The following is a 19,599-nucleotide window of genomic DNA, read 5'->3' on the forward strand; positions in this document are numbered from 1 at the left end:
CTTGCCCAGCTGGTCACTATTGTTCTGTCCAATAAAGTTCTGGCAGGAATGCATGTTTAACAAAATACAGAGATTAGGCATAGCAAAGAATGCGGCTCCCCCCTCAGTGTTTAGGTTAGTGGGGTTTGCCATGTTGAAATACTGAAGCTTAAGCATATCAGATTTTCTCTATCCTGTACTGCTAGTGCCAGTGACAGACACAAGCTGACAGCTCAATTCTCAGGATCACTGCCATTTTAGCTTTAAGTTCATTAAAAGCAGCATAAAAAGCTCACCTCAAAGCTGCAATAGCCATTAATTAAATCAGTGTTTTCTTGGAGATGTAGAGTACCAAATGAGAAAAGCTCTCTGCAGCTCCCATGCACCAGAAACTCTTGAAGGGCAATTAAAACCAAGCCAGAGACTCAGGGGTCCAGATTTCGAGAACCTTGCAACAGGGTAGTTCATCTTCAGACATCTTAGGATAGCCTAGATTTCCAAAAGGAATCAAAATGGCAATGATCTTCCTAATATCTGACTTAGCTCCTGACAGTTCAGAACCAGGACCTTTAGCTCAATTTACGACCAGACACACAAGACTAGAGTCAGATGCAAAAGTGTCACAAGAACAAGTCATACAAATGATCTTACAGAGATCTTCAGAGATCTTGCAGGAACATAGCTTTTACCAAGTCAGATGCCATGCATAAAGCAGCTCTGATACCTCACTGGGCCAAGAATGTCTCAGCTCAAAAAAGAAAATATTAAATAGACAGATATTTGAGACTCATAAGTAGATTTGCAAAGGCTACAGTCCTTGGAGAACTGTGTGTAAGAAGGTTATAAATAGCCTGGTTATACCTCAGAGTTAACGGCTTATATTTAGAGATATCAAGGATTTATAAGTTCCCCTGCAGGGGGTATGGTAGCTCACACTGTGTGAAGTGCGGACTACAGGTAGGAAGCATCTAAGATCCTGTTACCATGACAGTCTCTCCTCTCTCTCTCCCCTCACAAAAAGCTGAAAAATAACTTTGTCAGAGCCACACATTAAATCTGGAACAGGTACAGCTGAGATACAGAGCTGCTGACAGCCAAATCTAGGTGTTTTCTTCTAGGAGCACCTTTTTTAGTCATCCTAGCACAGCAACAGAAACCTTATTTTAGCTGGTATCACTTTCACTGTCACCTGAAAATGCAAACAACTCAAAGTTTGCACAAGACACAGATGAGACAAGCAGCCAGACAGCCCACATTGAGCAGGGTGGCAGAAGCCAGACCAGTTCTGGGGAAGCAGAAGAGGGAATCGGGCAAGAAGAAAGCCAGGAAGGCAAGCAACCTGAGCAGGAGGAAGAGAAGTGGCATCAGATCGGGGGGAAGAAAGTCTTTAGGGAAAACACAAGCAGAATCTCCCTTGGGTTGGAGTGTTAAATTCACATCAACCCCCCTTCACACACAGGCACACTGGAGAGCTGTTGGTAGAGCAGTCACCCATTGCTGCCTCAAATGAGGATTTGAAAAAGCTCCCTGCACCCTGCTCTGTTTACAGCAATAATGAGAGCCTGGAGGAAGGGGTTGGAAACATCTGAGTTTAATAAGGGCTAAGCAGCACACAGCAAAAAAAGAGATGTCTGCCCTTCCGTTCAGGGCTACCACACCCCACCAAGCACCACAGCACCAGGCCAATGGGAGGCTCGGCACAGAGACGTTATGTCATCCAAACAGCCGCAGCAGTCCATCTGCCCCAAGCCTTTTTGCGATGAGAAGAAGCATTTCAAACCAAGCTGAGAGCTCCCAGCACCACACTTTTGAACGGCTAAATAAGCAAAGTCCTATGGGGAAAAAGCAGATGTTGACTGACCCCAGGCACAAAACAAGCCAAGGACAGAAGGGAAGTTTTTGTACTGTGCCTTAACTGAACAACTCCATCTCACATGGTCATCACAATGGGGCAAAAAGAATATTTAGCTTATTTAGCACCCATGCTGCTGCCTTTTCTTAGTCCTGAACAGCTCTAACATCCAATATGCACAGGGTAAGGAGCACCCTATTCCAGTTTCTCACACAGAGCAGAAGACCAGTAACCTTAGTACTTGGGTCCTGCAATGGCATTTGCTGTGCCGCCTTCCTCACTTCTCCAGGATCCATCCCCAAAACTGTCCTCACATGAAAGATATCTTTCATAAAACATCTTTGCCTACAACTGTCTTTATGAGGCACTCTCTTCCCACCACACATACTTGGTCTTTTTATTCCATTGAGAATATGGAATGCAGGAATCAAGAGTTTTGTCCATCTGCAAAGTCAAAACCAACTCCCTTCTACAGTGAAAAAAAAAAAGGGGGGGAGGCAGAAGAAACAGGATTGGGCCTGTTCTTAACTCTACAGACACAGTACAACTTGGTTACACGACCACATCCAGGGAGATATTCCCCTGCCTCATGATTTCAGTTCACTGGCATTTCTGAGATGCTTTGAGCAAACACATGCCTATATCTAGTGCAAATACTGCAAATAATATCACTTCCACCCAGTTCCTAGGGGCAGAAAAATTTGAAACCGATTAAAAAGACATCTGACTACATAACCTGATGTCAAGATTGGACACGGATAGATGCATTTCTATGTAGCAGTACCTCACATTGGCTTTAAAGTTTTGACAGATGGTTTGTTTGCTCAGCACAAAGGAAGGTGGCTGGATAACGACAGCCTTACTCAGCTCTCACAGGACAGACAGGAGACTCGCAGCGGACCACAGAGAAGTAAAGGGAAGAGTCCCACATAAAAGCTCATAGATACCTCCTCTTCTCAGCTTCGAAGAGGTTTCAAAATCAACTACTAGGATTTTAAGTGGCAGACTCTTTTCCAGATAAGCCACACAGATATGGAAGAGGAAACTGATTTGTCCCAAACATGAAACATTACTAAGCTGCCTTCAGCTTTTCCCTCAGTAGTATCCATTCTGTGGGCCTCCAGGTGAAAGCCATTTCTGAACAGATAGGAGAGGTTTTTTTCTTTGCCAGAGCTGATTTCCCTGCTTTGGAAACCAAAAAGGAGCCTCAAACCTGAAATAGCTTCCTATTTGTTGGTCCTCTTAAAAAGATGCAACTATTTTCAAATAGCCAGGCCTAAACATTTCAGGCAACATTTTCACTCAAGCACACTCTTTACTTATGCATCTGTTCATTTCCAAAAGGAGGAAAATTTAAACTTGCCAAAAACAACCAAAACATCTAAACCATGTTATTCCATGCAATAAATTGCAAGTCAACAAGTAATTGTTTCTTTCTAAAAAGGAGATAAGGAACAATATCACAGTTCCCACCCTTGTTCCTTTCTGTAGTAGTAGTAAGAACTAATTCCGATCAGTGCCACATTGTGCATAAATACACTAAGCAGGAGCTTTAGTATTATTCAACTACATAAAAAGTTGAAAAACTGCAGGACAGTAAGCCAATTAGTAACATTATGGTTTTTTTAAAAACTTTTGCAACTATGATCCTTAGAGTCTGTGTGATATCTAAGCTGGCACAGGCTAGCTTTATGCTCAAAGCCTCAAAATAAACGTTATGCCTCAATGAAAGCAAGTTTAAGCACTGTCTACATCTCTCTAATTAAAAGAGTTGAGAGCGTTGAGCATATTGCAGAAATGAGGTTGGATGAATTTTAGTATTACCATACAGGAGAGGTAGTCTGTGCTTTACAAAACAATAATGTTTCCAGACATGCTAGAGGTTTAATGCAGGAAAGAGCATGAGTAGCTAGTCCATTATTCTAATACAGCAGACCTAGAGCACTCCATGCTTTCAGTCTTTCATCATTACCTTAAAGTTATTCCTCATTTTTTCCCCTTTACCAAGGCACAGCCCAATAAAACAAAGATGTGAGTAAATATTCTGACCATCTAAGCATCACAGAACCACTCCCCTCAAGCAAAGCTGTGAGGTTGCTAACCTGATGTGTTTTGGCTAGGATTTTAGCACACTAACAAGATCAGCTTTGAGAAAATGAACAAATATGGGTTATTGAAACAGACACATTTGTTAATTTATTCAAGGGGAGCACAAGTTCACTGCCACCCATTGCTTTACCTCTCCACTCCCTTTTCCTTCCTAGAGGTGGTAAATGAAACCTACATGAGAGGAAATGATTCACACAAGCAGCTGGAAAGGCAAGACAGTAGGAGATTTCCTAAATGAATACAATTTACTGCAGTAACTACAATCATGTCTGGTATTTCAAAGCCATTCCAGTGTTGCTAGGTCCTTACGCTATCATTGGCTTCACTGTTTTAATTGCATTGCGAAGTTACAGCACTAAACCAGACAAATCAGATGAAGATCATATGGCTGCAGAGTCCAGGAAACAAAAACTGAATGGTTCAAGGGTTTGGTGATGAGCTTAAGACCTTCTGACCTCTTGGTTACCTGGGTAGGGAACCTCAAAGGGGAATAAGCACAGAGGACTCAGCGTGACACAAATCCCAGTTTGCTTGCTTGACATCCTCACACAGTCCATAGCAAACCATAGAAAACCAGAGACCTCAGGCAACGAACAGACTATTAGGTGATGGAGGGAATGACTCAGAAAGCAAGATTCTGTCAGTAAAAGGACAAAGAACAACATTTCTCCAATATGTACAGTTTCATATTCCACATCCACTTAAGAGCCACAAGAGGTTTGGAATTTGGGGCTGAAATCAGGTTCAAACCATCTTTTGCTGGTAAAGAGAGAATTAACAGACAACTGTCAGGAAAACTCCAGATATATGTTCTGAAAACGCTCTGACAGACTGCATTAAGTCAGGATGCTGATTTATAGATTGCCTCTTAATATCAAGAACAGGCTTCTATCACATAAAGACACCCACACTTACTTAAAAGTACTAAAACATCACCTAAGAGGCTGGAGGTTGTTACACTACAGCACAGTTGTACGCAGTCCTTCAAATGGGGCTGGAGAGGGGCAATTCCACCCTAGCAAATGTATAGCCATAGGAGCAGGCACAATGCAGGCAGCTATTTTGAAAACATCAGATCTGCCTATAACAGGTCTACCCAGATATCTTGATGTTGAAAGCCAGCCACTCATATGACCTATCAAGAGACTGCTAGCCTCAAAGAATAATTGACAACAAGCATCACCTATACATCTGAAAGCATCAACTCTTCAGGTTTCTGCAGGAAAGCTGATGACAGTTTAAATACCTTTCCCATGTCAAAGCAGCACACAGAACACATTTAATTATTCATCTGAATCCAGGGTAAAGTGATTTGCCCTCCGACATGGAGTAAACCATTGGTAGAAGCACAAGTGGAACCCAGGTCTTGCTCTCCTGGGCTGTGCTCCAAGGCACATGTGTGGCAACAAGAAATGGATGAAGCCACCTGGCTTTCCATGTTGAAACCTTTGCCTCTAGCAATCAAAAGTTGCGCTTACAGATTTCAATTGATGGATATTACTGTCCTTTCCATATCTGTCCTCAAGAAACATCAACTGCTATAGTAATTCCTAGTGCTTCCTATGTGACCAAAATAAGTACTGATTTGCAGTTACCAGTACAGTCTGGATAAGAACGCCTACTCAGACAGTCCTGTTATTTGTAACATCGTGGTTCTAATGTTCATTCACAGGAAGAAATTCTTAGGCTGAGGTGTGTTTTGAAGGTCTATCTATCACAGTTGGACTTTGCATCCAACCCAGCTGACTTTTGTAATGCTACTGTAAAGCTAGCAGTAAGAAAGAGTTATTATCCTACATTGCTTTCAGGTTCGTGTTTGGGGGTTTTCTTTCAGCTACCTCCACCTCACATCCAAAGAGGTTTCTAGTCTAAGCACTGCACCTAGTCTCAGAAGTTTCTAACTCCCACACTTCAGTTCACAAGGACTTGATGCATGACTAATTTGAAACTACAGGAAAATAGGATGAGAAGTTAAGCTGGGAGAACAATTCCAAAGACAACTAACACAGATACAGGAGTTCTCTGAGAACCAAACTACTTCCAGCATGGGAATACACTTCTCTTAACTCAGTTCGCAAAGCTTCTCATGTCTAAGTCTGGAGGACAACAGTTTCGGCTGGGCAGACAGCTCCTCCATTCTTATGTTTTGGGTAAGACCCATTTCCCATTCTCATTGCCTTAACACAGTAGCAAGTTAGAAATGCATGCACTGAATGTGAATTTCAAACAAAATAGTGAGGTTGTTACAATACATACAATACCAACGAACACTGCTGCTTGGATTTCAGTCATTATTACTTGCACATCCCCTGCAGAAGTTCAAAGCAATTCAAGCACATGCAAAGACAGACTGCAAGTGTCTTTGGTCTAATAACCAAGATCTGTCATTAAAGCCAACCAGAAGCTAGAATTTTCATTTTAAAAAAAGGAAACCAAGCACCATTCCATCAGAACAAGTATTACACAATTTCACTTTGAAGGATGTGGATAATTATTTTTTTTCCTTCAAATTCCCCTCCACACACCAAGCTTTTTTTTTTCTTCTTAGTCTTCTGGTAGAAAAAAAATGTTCAGCAGCCCTCAGAGCTTCAGAAGCCTGCAACCCAGATACCAAGAACTAAATCAGCTATAGAGTTTGGAATGGTTTTCTAGGTGGAAAACAAGAGATTCCAACAACTTTTTTTTTTTCTTTTTTCCTTGGAGAAATACAACTTTTAGGACAAGTTAATTTAAAAAAAAAATTTATTTCCAAACAGTTCAATCATGTCTTCACTTGCTGATCAAGGACAGAAAAAGACAACTGCAGGAACGTGGTGTCTCGTATCAAGGAAACACATTGGCTGTAGAGCATTACGTAAGTATGTGCTGCAAAGTACCAAAACCTGGAGCTGCAGCAGTAACTTTCAAGGGTCTGGCCTGCTTATACTTGGCTGATGGTACCCAGGAAAAATGCCAGAAGTCACTGGACAAAGCACTCACTGGGAAGGTTGCAGAAGAGAAATGAGAACAGCCACGTAACGCCATTAAGAGTAATCATCTACCCACCATCTTGCGTCCTCCGCAGCCTCTTCAGGGCAGAGGCCAGCAAGCTCTGCTGGGATGGAACCGTTATTGCTTCACATAATTCACGTGCTACTAAGATCCCTTCTTCAGATGGCAAAAAGGACACTGAACAACGTAAACAACAGTTTATACCAGTCTGATTCAGTCCCCTGAAAAAAGACTTCACACCCATATAGTTAGACTTCAGAGCAAAAAGCCTCATTCTTATCCAGCACCATATTAAATCCAGAAAAGCACAGCTATCCCAACCTGAAGCTGCACCCTGCAGGAGGCTCCCCCCAAAGGTCCAACATTGTGGCTGGGTAAAGTTTTCCCACACAGATTTTCCCATCTGAAAGTGATGCTATTAGTCATTTGCCAACATCTAAACTCCACCACTCAAGGGGAAATTAAAACATACAAAGATTGCTTCAACATGTAATAAGCACTTGAATTTTTATTTCCAAACATCCACCAGTGATTTTTTTCCCTCTCCAATTTTTTATTTCCCCCTCTGCTTTAAGCTAGAATGGGAGATTCTCACATGGCAAAGTTCCACTGGATAAAAAAAACCCAAAAAAACCAAAAACCACCTATCAGCTCTCCCAACATCATTGTTTAAATCAGCTTTAGATGGTTTTATACAACAGTTTATAGACTTGGAGAAGGACATGTTCCCCTGACAAAGCATCAGCTATCCAAACAACTGAGCCATGGGAAAATTGTGTGAGAGTGTGAATTGGGGAAGGTCTTTGGTGAGCAGAGATACAGTCCACACTCATGTAAGCGTGGTAGCTCTGAACAAAGATCTGCAGGCTAATAGATATGTAAGACAAATGACATGTGGTTCTCATTGCAGCTCATGCTTTGGGAAGGGGGTACCTTGGAACAGATCCAACTGGGATAGGTTTATCCCATTACTCTCCTATAATTTTCTGCTGTTTCAAACCCTTTGACAGTTACTGTAGTTTAACATCACACCCCCTACAGACTGAGGCCTGTTTGACAGGCCAGCAAACAAAGCCACCCCCACTTGGAGATGAAATATGCACCATATGTGAGAACCATGCAAGGCACAAGGCTAGCGCCCACTCTTGTACTTCTCTGACACGCCGATGTAAATCTGCTATGTAGATAGAAGCCTTATCCCAATTCCTAGCCCAAATAAGCTGAGCCAACCTAAGCTCTCCTCCACAGCAGCTTAGCTCATACGTACTAGGTATTAGCAAGGGGAGGAGGAAAAGAGGTAGAAACAGGATGGACGAGCCCTGAATATTAAATTCCCCAGTCCCCATTTAAGGGAATTACAGGAAAAAAATATAGTGAAATTCAAGAACAAATGGAATCAGGTTAAGCCACTCTCTCACTTTATACAGTGCGGCTCATTCATCTGAACAGCTGTTTCACCTCTAGAGAAATACCCAGAGAAAACAGAGGGAAGGGGGAAAAGCCTAAATTGTTTGCTCTACTGAAGCAGCAAGATACAGTAAATCAAAACTGATTAAGTTTATAAGAAAATGGTTTGGGATGGGAGGGGAGAGAAGAGTAGGAGGTTTGGTTTTAAAAAGCTATTTGAAAGCTGCAGCTGTTGAATGGACATCTGTAATTAAGGTCTTCCCTTTGTTGGGCTGAACAAGTTTTTCCTCGCAGCCGAGGGCTATAACAGTTCCCTCTGCCGGCATCACCAGTATCCCGGTTTAGGAGGTTTTACGGCTCTGGCTGCACACTGCGTGGGGACAGGCTGCTCTGCGGGGACACGCTACCCCGCAGACCCAGCAAAGGGCTGGGGGAGGCGAGAAGGAGAGGGTTTGCGAGTTTCATTTGCCAAAGCTCAGGTCCTCCATTCCCTAGTTGCTCTCTGCCCCAGAGAGGAACGCAGGTAGGGAGTCTCCCCCACCCCATTTAGGATGGGGGCAGCCCAACCCGGCTCCCCGAGGGGCAGCAGCACGGTAAGCCCCACGCACCCTCCGCGGAGATTGCTGCCCGCGGTTTTGCCGTCTCTGTTGCTCCCCCCGGGAGCCACCGGCGGGGCCCAGCCTCCTCACCGGGGAGGTGGACCCGGTCTTACTCACCGGCGACTGGCGAAGCCGCTGCTCGGCGAGCCCGAGCTCTGCTCTGGGTAGTTGTGCTGCAGGGTTGATGCTGGGAATTGATAGAGGAAGCCAGTCCCCAGCGCACATCCATGCAGGCAGCAGCACCAGGACAAGAAAAGAGCGAACTGCATTTTTCCAAGAACAGGGTTTTCCTCCAGCCCCCGCTTTTCCTCTTACACGGCACAGCAGGCGCGGGGCCCCACCGTGCCTCCCCCGGCCGGGGTCACGGCGGGATCCCACAGCGCGGAGGTGCCCCTGGGACCGGGGACCACGGGGCAAGGGTGCGCGGGACACAGGGACCGCTGCTCCGGCTCCCAAAGGGAAGCCCCGTTCCTCCGCAAGCCGAGCCCCGGCGGCGGCAGCTGCTGCCCGGGCAGGGGGTCCGGGGCCAGCGCGGCTCTTTGCGCCCAGGGCGCACACTCAGCCCCGGATGCCTTTTCAAATTTGGCGAGATTGGCCCGACTCCGTCAAAGGGGGCGTGGGGTTTCGGCGTTAACCCTTGCCAGGCCTCTCAGCAGACCCCGCTGCTAAGGGGCTCCCCATCGGTGAAGGCAGCCGGGCACCCCTGGGCCCAGGGCCGAGGAGAGCCGCGGCTCCACATGGGCACAAAACGCACCGGGGCAGCACGCTCACAGGCGGACAGAGCTAGCAGCATCACCGCGGGAAGCACAGGCTCAGCAGCAGCTTGGGCTCCAGCTACCCCATCAGCAGGCAGTTCTGGGCACAGCCAGGGAGAACACCCGGGAAGCCCGAGCCCCAATCCCAATCCCAAAACATCGCTGACAGATCACCAGGCCCTCCGTCCGCCTGATTAACTGAGAGCCAGTTCGAGGGGAACCCGCTGCACTTCAGCGGTGCACTCCACCCAAAAGCTGGTGCCTGCTGCAGTGTTTGCACTGCAGAAGTTACGCAGGTAAAGTAGGAAATAAATAATTTTTAAGATGCTTCATTCACATGGTAACCAGTGACAATGTAATCCCTGCTCCAGTATGTGCATCCTGCTCATTTTGGCATCGCACGTAAGCACCTAGGATGACCCTGAGCTCAGAGAATTGCAGAGCCAACCCCAGCCACAGACAGGAGGAACGTTTATGCAGTCGTGGAAGGATGTGGATATTTTGCAAAGGCAGTACCCCGAGAAGGAAGCCAGCAGCAAGGCTCCCTCTCTCTACAGCAGCTGAATTTGAGTTTAAAGTCCTTGACAGCATCACAGATCCTGTTTGCTGGCCTTTCAGTGTCCTCTTCCCAGCTCCAGAGGAACCTGGGCTGTTACAGCTCATTGACTGGGCAACGAGCTGAACCAAACACCACAAGGAGGGATTAAGTTTTTAAGATGACGCAACTGGGTTTCTAAGTTTTTACCCTCAGATCCTGCAAGCTCACAGTACCCTCTCTGCACCTTTGCTGTTTGTGCAGCCATACAAAGACAGCCCTGATTTACCACCAAAAGCAAATCTTGCTGGGGTATCCTTGGAGCCTGGGACTTCCCTGTGAGGCTCTGCAAAGGCAGAGACCTCTTCACCTCAGGGGCAACACAATCCCTGCAAGATTCTGAAACACAATTCCTGCAGCTGGAAAACAATTCCTACAAGATACTGGGAAAATGGCTAGCTTCATCCCCCACCCATGGGTGGGCACATACCCCTTCCCCCATGGTGCCCACCTCCAGAGCCTGCACACAGAGATAAATAGCCCCTGGCTGGAGCCTGTAACCAGACAAGTTTAGACTGCAAATGAGGCACCAGGTTTTTAAACAGCCACTGTCATTAATCACTGGAGCAAATCACACAAGGAAGCAGGGGTGCAGTCTACACTGCAGCTCAGCACAGCCTCCCTGGGGTTGCCCCACAGCTGCCCTTGGTGTGTCCCCAACCCATGGCTGAAGCAGCCAACAGATCAGCACTCTCTGAGCTCAAAAGGTCTGGTCCAGCAGCATTGAGCTGCCAAGCCCACTCAGAAACAGCCATTATTTATTTACAAAAATCCCTCAGTGCCCAGAGCTAGGACATAACAGGGTCCTCTGTCCCCAGCCCTGGCTCAGGTCAGCCTGAGCACCCACCCCACCAGTGTCCCCTCACCCTCAGCAAAAGGAATTTCTTCCTTTTCCATTTCCCACCCCCAAGACAACACACACATCCCAGCAACTCACCCTAGGATGTTCAGCTGCTCAGCCATTTTGCTCAGACTCAGCCCTCAGGAAACCTCTGCTCAGCCTGCCAGGATAACAAAAAAAAAAAAGGCTTACTCTCTGGTCTCCCCTCTCAGTAGGGCTACAAACTGCCTTAAATTCACCCTTCTCCTGGAAAAGCAGTCAGGAACTGCAGCACACTCAAACCACTGGGCTGTTCTCTGTGGCTCCCCTGTCCTTTAATCTGAGCAATCATCCTCAGCTGTGTGTGCACAGTCAAACTGGGTGCAGCTGGACCCCCACCCCTGGTGGTTCATTGCAGCTCCAGGCTGTGTGCTGAGGGCCTGGTTCAGCCTCTTGTCCCAAACACACTAAGTTCCCTCTCCTGACAAGATGGGATAGATCATTTATCAGTATTTAACAGCACTAAAGAGCACCAGTGGCTTTCTGACCCATTCTCCTGGTTTGGGTTAGCCCCTTCAGAAGCTCTTTGCAGTCTTCAAGTCCTAACTGTCCAAGAGCATATTATTTTTGGTTGCATGCAAAATTTGCTGCTTCAGCCTTCACTGACTTTGCAAGACCCTAGGAGATATTAAACACAGGTGATTAGACAAGACATGATTTGGGCAAATTATTAGAGACATATGTAGGAAGTTAATATTCTTCCTATTTCATGAACTGAGAGACTGGAGACCAGAGGTCAAATGACTTTGCTCAAGACTGCAAAGAGCTAAAGGCAGAGCCAGAAATAGAGCTCAGATCTCCAGGCTCCCATTACTTCTGCCCTGTCCCTAATGCACACGTGCTTCTACTCTGTATGGCTGATTTAAAATGAAGAATTAACTTCCAAGCTGTTTTTGGAAAGAGAGAAGAAAGGGTGATATTGTCTACTGTAAGGGGAGAATTAAAGATGACATTTCATTTTAGTCCTTTGGATATGCATAATATAATCAAACACAATAGCAGTAATAAATGAATATTTTTTCTCCCAACGGTGCTTATGAGTGCAACATATTCTAACAATTTCTCAAAACTATGCTGATAAATTGGAAACACAGTGATGGAGGTAACAAAGATGGCCAACAAAAACATAATTCATTCATTTATCAGAGGGACTAGCTTTGAGAAGAGAACCCTTGAAATCTGAACAGTCCCATTCTTATAAACCAGACATACTATATTTCAAAATATAAAGCTACACTTTTTATGCCTGTGCATAAGCATGTTAATTAAAGATTTGCCCAGGCAATCAGTGCCAAATAAATTATTTGGATGTATTTCACCAACTCAGTTCAAGGTGGAAGAGGCAGGGTGCATGCTGGAAAGCCACGACACATGGGAGCAGAGGGGGAAACAGTAAAGAGGCAAAGGCCAGGTTTTCAATTTACCAACCCTATTTACCTTTGCTATCAGAAAAAAGCAGCCCCTGGAGGGCCTTCCTCCTACACACTGCTCGCCTTCCATGCAAGTGACGGCCTCACACTGTCATGTCGGAAGACTAATCCATTGGACATGTGTGGACACATGGAGTTTCACATGGTCTGGAGTGGTTTGCAGCTTCCTAGTCCCTTGGACATACCTGGGCCATAAGATATCAGAAACTGTTCTGTGAAAACATCCATAATTTCTTTAAACATATACACTGCGTGCAAGCCAGGCCAATAAATGAAGTGAGGGGAAATACAGACGATAAAAGGAACATTCAAAGTTTAGTCTCATTTTTGTTCAATTGCAAAGGAAAAAAATGGAATGATACAGCAAGAGAGGGATTTGTTTTCTATAATGTTTTCATTTTGAAAGGTGGCTCAAAAAGGTAGAGAAGCACCATCAGAGAAGCTGCTGTAAGCAGCGTCCAGCCCCAGAACTGCAATGTGATCTCAGCTGTTCAGCACCACTTTCAGTATTAAAAAGTCAGTAGTTAGCTGAAAAAAGAGTCACAATATTGTTAGAATTATGGCAAATGAATTTTGAAAGCCCCATCCCTTGGATTTTGTGAGTGCACTTTTCATGTGGGTACTAAGAAGAGACCAAAGGAAAAGCAACAATGTTCTAGTTGATAAAACCTTGTGGAGCTTTAGAATGATGAAGTGTCCTTTTGAAATTAGAAAGAAGTCATTGATAAGACCATCTAAAACAAAAAATAATTTGGATAAATCCCTTCTAGCTTTCTAAGACACCTAGATTTCATTGTGATATAACAAAGCAGTCAAGGAACCTTGGAAAGTTAGAAGAGATGGATAAGAGCTTAGAAACAGCAGGAGTTCAAGATCTCTATTATAAATTAAATTACAAGATTACTAAGGTTATTGTAACACATCTTTTACTTGGGAGTCAAATCAAACCTGAGCCAAACTGAAAATATTAGGGAACTGTGTTTTTTTCTTTTAAGCTAGGAGGTAGCTAGTGTGTGAAAATTTCCTGAATTTGACCTGGTATACATCAGTCACAGCTGAACTCAAAATGGAATAGAACTGAAAAAACGTCACACTTACACAAGCAGTTTAGCATACAGTAAAGATGATAGACAGTGATTCATACATGAAACACAAGAAGTGATCCAGAAGTCATGACTGGCAAAATTCATTGACTTTAGATGAGAACTTTGCCTGAGTGAAGCACTTGTGTGGTTATTATAAAGTAATATATTAGATAAAATAACTCAGATTGAAACGTAATTCAGCAGATGGAAAATGTGATGACTCAAGAGATCAGTGAGACAATGACTATGTCCAGTGGAATTACACATACTCTGAGCATTATTGTGTCCTGGGAAGAATAATTTATGTCACCTTTGATGTCAGACAAAAATTCTCCCAACAGGACATGCACTGAAGCACTGACCTGCAGAAGCACAGAGAGTTTGTGGACTCACCCTTGATCCATCAAACCAAGCATGCAATAAAGCAAGTGTGATAAAGTCGAGGCACAAATAGCACCAGGTCTATTGCACTCAAACCTGCCAGGGTAGAAACACATTCGGAAGTAGCCAGGAAAGACTGCAAGAGTTATCTAATCCCTCTTCCTTCTCCCTGCTAGAAGGCAGGATCTATTATTATACATAGATCATTGCTGGCACAATTTTTTCTGCCTCCTTCTGAAAGACCTCAAGACAGAAACTCCCCCTGCTTTTCTGAAAACATACTCCAATGCTTTGCGCTCTGTACTGGTAGTTTTTCTTAACATCCAACCTCACTCTGTTTTGTTGCAATTTAAGCTCTTAATGTCTTACTTTCTACATTATGGATGTATAAAACTATTCCTCCTCTCTTTGAACAGACTTTTAATTCCTCAAAGTACTTTTAAAAATGTTTTAACACCTCTCCTTGCCTTCTAGAAGCAAAACAATCCCAACTTCTTCAGACTTTCCCTGTAGTTCATGTGTTACATGCTTACAATGCTTTTTGGTATTCTCCTCTGGAATTTCCAGCTGATCTACATCTATCTCATAGTATGGTACCCATAACCTATACTTCTGTACCATACCTCTGCCCTGCTGAGGATTTGCCTTTTTGACATCTGTACATCGTAATTAATCCATGCTTAGTTTGGGATTCTCTACCTTTTCTGCAGAACCGCTAGCCTGCCTTGCCCCCATCCTGTATTTGCTAGTTAAAATTATTCCTGCCAAAGCATAGTGCCCTGCAGTTGTCCTTAATGAGTTTCATCTTAATTTATTCAGATCGTATCACCAATTTGTCAAGATCACTTGAAATTTTAATCCTGCCTTCCAGTGTTCTTGCATTCGGTTCCAGCTTTGCCTCAGCTACAGATTTAATAAGCATGTTCCTTCTTCCATCACTGAGGTCACTAACGTAAACATTGGGAGGTCTGTCTCCATGTCTGTATCCTCAAATTATGTTCCTGTTCGTTAACTGTTCATTAAACATTATTCAGTCACTGAGGGCTGCCTGCTTGCTCAATGCTGTACAGGACATAAACACTGAACTTACAAACTCTCCAAACCACAGACAGCCTTGAACTTCTACAACAAAACAAAGCACTTTATAACATGCAGTGGAAGGAGCTACCACATATCAGGCTGCAATTTTCAATAGAGTCACTGACTACAGGATATCCAGATTCAGTGGTACCTGAATGCTTACCTGATTTGAAAATAGTCATGGACTCTCTCTGAATCTCAGAGAAGCAAGGACCTTTATGACCAAAGAATGTCTCAGTTTTGGACTCTGGCCCTGAAATCCTCCTACTTCTCTCAATTTCCCCATGGACCCAGGTTGTCTGACTTGAGCAACCCAACACGAATGGTAGTCTGAGTTCCCTTTCTGTATTGTGCAAGTGACATAAAAGGGAGTGGGCTCACCCCCTTCCTCACAAAATACACAAGAAACACAAAACAGATAAGAAAGGATTTATGAAAATAAGCACCCTCTTCCCAGCTTCTGTACACCCTGAGGTTGTGCCCAGAGTGCTGCACCCACCCTGTGGAGCCAAGGAACAGAAGAGCTGGGGGGGGTGGGATGCAAGTGGGGAGACTGGAGTCCCCTTTCCTCCACACAGCAAATCCGTATGTTCCATCCATAGTTTTCCAGCTTTTATTGATTTTTTTCAAATCTCCTAGGAACTTTCCCCGTGGGCCATGACAATGAGACCTAACCACAATAGTCTGCTTTTCTTAGCTGGTTTTCGCAGGCCCCCTAGAAGTTGGCTATGGTCCTTCAAAAGTTTGTGGGCTGCAAGCTGAAAATCACTGCACTGTAGCCATTGTACAGGGACCACCACCTCCACAGCATGATTCTGTCCAGCTAAGATCTGAAATTATTTTCACCTTAGGTGTCTGCAGCTAAGGTGGATTAATAGCAGCCATGTGCCTTCTCTCTCTTCTGTCCTCTACCTTGTTCCACAAACTCCTTATCTACCAGCCATCTGTCTTCACACTGCAAACTTCTTGCTGGTCAGTGCCTTCCTGCACCATCTTTGCCTGTGTTGCACCTTGCCACACAGGCTGCAGGACCTTCTGTTACCTCCTTGCTGCAGGTGTTTCCCAGAGCCTGCTCCAGCATGGCTTTCATTATCTCTGTGTGTCACTGGTAAACAGCCACAATCCAACTGTCATACCTGTATTTCCCTTACAGTCCTATCACCACCATATTCTGCTCTAAAGCAGTGTGCATTTAGATTCATGGGACCCCACTGATAACTGACATTACATATTTCTTGAAGCATTCATATGAGCCTCTCCCTTCTCTGTCTTCATTCTTTTCTCAAGATCCTATTTTTCAAATTAAGTCTCCTTGTTTTCATAGACTTTGTCTGTTTCAATGTGATTAATCCCCTTCATTATTTTGAAATCATTGACTGAATCACAGCAAGATCTCTTTTTAAACAAGATAATACCAAAGCTCTTCAGTCTTGCTTTATAACTCAGAGCTGAAAGGCACAGTATTATTCTCATTTTCCCTGCTTTATCCCCTTAATCATATCCTCCTTAGGTAGAGTGAGCAGTACTGAAAAGAGCACTCTGAACAAGAACTCACCAGTGTTTTATGTAATAACAATAACACCTTTTTGATATATACTCTGTTCTTACCATAATGCAACCCAACATCCTGTTCAGTTGCTGGGGTCTTTTTTTCTACAGCTGTGTGTTAGGCTGAGAGCTCTGGGGATTATTTAAAGAGAATATTCTCCAGATTTATCAATTTACCTTTATGAACATTTTGCTCTATTCATTCTAAGGAGAACAATCACATAAGTAAACCCCAACACTGTTCAGTGACGCTGTCTTGCTCTTTAGCTGGCTCTCTACCTAATCTCCTCTCTTTAATCTTAAAGATTCCTCCATGGAAACAATAAAAAGGCAGCTAAGGTGCTAAATACGGAAGAATCATTGTAGGCATTAAAGGCTAAAGTCACTGCAAGGCAATTGGATCCAAGTATTTCTTGGCTATGCACATGTACACTAATGCTAGCTTAGGTGTTCACAGTATACTCTATTGTCACCAATGGATACCACACCTCATGTGCTTGGTATCCAAAATCCACCCCTCTTCCAGGGCCTCTGGGTGGTTTTGTCAAACAAGCTTAGTCTGAGCACCTTCTTGAACTGGTTGCATGCAGATTTCCCTCCCCTCCTCACTTCCAATTCTAAATGACCCAAACTGGAACTACTAAATTGTACTTTGCAAATATCCATCTCCTCGCATAGGACATAGACCTCTCTTTCACCACAAGAAATGCTCTTCATCTCTCTCTGTTTTCTGTTCTGCCTAAGGGAGATCAATCTCTCTACAGATGCAAAACCAATCCCCAAATAATCCTCTGGGATTACACTGGCTCACAATCCCTCATGCCACTGGGTCTCGGGCAGGAAGGATACATGGGCTGTCAGTCCACACCCAGAAAGAATCTGGCTGAATTCCCTGACCTACCAGACCCATCAGGCAATCTCTCAGTGCCTCCCTTTATAACACAGGGTTTAGTGCTTTCTTATATGTCATGGCTGTTGTAAGGATAATAGAAATGGAGTCAAAATGATAAAGGTATAAATAGCAAAAATAATGAAAGAGAAGAAAAAAATCAAAGAAGCCAGATGAGATATAATCTAAAAAGAGAGATAAATTGTTCTTTTTTGGGCAGAAAGGAAATTATAAAGTCTGCAAGATACTATGAAAAGTTTAAACTGATCGTTGCCCAAAAAGAGAAATAAAAGCTTTTGACCAGACTGAGGAGATTTTTGGTATGTGATGGAATGGTAGGACAAGACTATCAGCCTCGCTGTGTGCTTGGAAAGAACTGGCTCACAGCAAAACGTTTTTTGGCTCAGTTCACATCTTGAGTATTTAACACTAAGACTGTTGTGAAAAACCCAGTGCAATGCCCCAACTGCAGTGTGATGCACTATTTTGCATTGAAAACAGGTGTTCAGCTGTTTGGCTTTCTAGTGGAACACAGTAGATTTGTCCCAGATCTTCTGTACACGATCTCTAGGTAATACTTGCCCTTTTTTTCAGATGTTTCAAGAAAATTAGATAATTATTTTCCATGTTCTGAGCCTTCCCTGAACTGACTGACAATAGATTTACAGAGCTGAGCTGTAGGTCAGGCAGAGAAGGAGTCTGGCCAGCTTACAGAGGAGGTGGTGGACTTTGGAAAAAGCAGTGCTGCAATTCTGGAGCATGTCTGAGAACAAACACAGCTTGTAACATATGCCCTGGCACACTGTAGTTATGGCTAGCCACCTACTGAGGTGCAGTCTCTGGCTGGGGAAGAGGAGAGCAAACAGTCTTGATAACCCAGCCATTCATTTCCTTAGTTTTGAAGCTGTGTGTCCTGGTTTTGGCTGGGATAGAGTTAATTTTCCTGCTAGCAGCTGGTATAGTGCTGTGTTTTGGATTTACCAAACCACGACACTGTGTTAGGTAAAGAACTACATTAACTGAAACTCTCCACTGTGTTTATTCATTTTAAATGGCTTTGAGATATAGTTTCTTCGAAAGATCCTGTATAATCAATCTCCACTGTTCTGTATATATTTGCAGAAGATAACAGCTTCATTAAAATATGGTGTGCTATTAACAGCAGTAAATATATAGCCTTAAACCTTAAAATGTGATGTAATTAAATAAGAAATATGAACCTAAGGAGGTTAAGTGCAATCAACCACTGACATTTACATTTGATTTGAATTAAAAAACACACAGAGAGGGAAATAAAGGGCCTCCGTGCATACTTGGATAACAGGAAATCCCCTGGATGTAAAAATAGTGAATTTAAGAATGGAGAATATAAAGGTCTAGTTCAAATTAAAGATTTTATGACTGAGGACTCCATTAAATCTTTGAACACTTACAGTAAAGAGTTTGGAATGCTTCCAGTCCAATTCTTTATGTTCTCACAAGTGACAGATTATACTTCTGAACTTCTACGGCAAAAGAAAAAAAAGATTAATTGTATTAATCCATCTAAATCTGGAGCTTGTTAATTAAGATGAAAATTATAACAATCTGTGCTTAGGTGAAGCATAGCATTTTTATAACCCAGCTCAAGACAACATCACTAGTCAAGCCAAAAGTAGAAAATTTAAGTTTTCAAATTATTGAAGAACAATAAAATAATGAACCACTTAATACTACATCATCAACAATCTGTACTAAATATGAACTCTTTTCCAGTACTCAGTCTACTTCACTTTTTATATTTCCAAGACATTCGTCCTGGTGTTTAAAATAGTACAAGACACTGCTTCTAACTTGACCATTACATGCAGAAATGCAAGGATCTTCAATTGCAGCAAGTCCACAGTGGCAGGCCACGTTCAATCAAAGTGCCAGTCTCACACATACGTGTATTTGTAGCCATAAGATATTAAGGAGGACTTTTCAAATGACAAGTTGGCAAGTGAGTCAAGTATTGGAAACTAATGTACTACTTTCCCC

The 19,599-nt window shown here is 43.5% G+C and overlaps 1 protein-coding gene across 7 annotated transcripts in view; it reads right to left on the reverse strand.

The window, feature by feature from the left end:
- The window catches only part of COL26A1 (collagen type XXVI alpha 1 chain), a 195,846-nt gene that overhangs the window by 170,987 nt on the left and 5,260 nt on the right, over nucleotides 1-19,599 (reverse strand). For 5 of the 7 annotated variants that reach the window (XM_054847519.1, XM_054847522.1, XM_054847521.1 and 2 more), the window contains exon 1: nucleotides 9,055-9,466. In XM_054847519.1, the coding sequence (XP_054703494.1) occupies nucleotides 9,055-9,206 (152 nt within the window). In that variant the 5' untranslated portion in view covers nucleotides 9,207-9,466. Of the gene's footprint in view, nucleotides 1-9,054; nucleotides 9,467-11,224; nucleotides 11,289-12,604; nucleotides 12,783-19,013; nucleotides 19,086-19,599 lie in introns of those variants that run through there. The other 2 variants (XM_054847524.1, XM_054847523.1) reach the window with 2 other exon arrangements.

This window comes from Grus americana, chromosome 19, assembly GCF_028858705.1.
Source record: "Grus americana isolate bGruAme1 chromosome 19, bGruAme1.mat, whole genome shotgun sequence".
Taxonomy (NCBI): Eukaryota; Metazoa; Chordata; class Aves; order Gruiformes; family Gruidae; genus Grus; species Grus americana.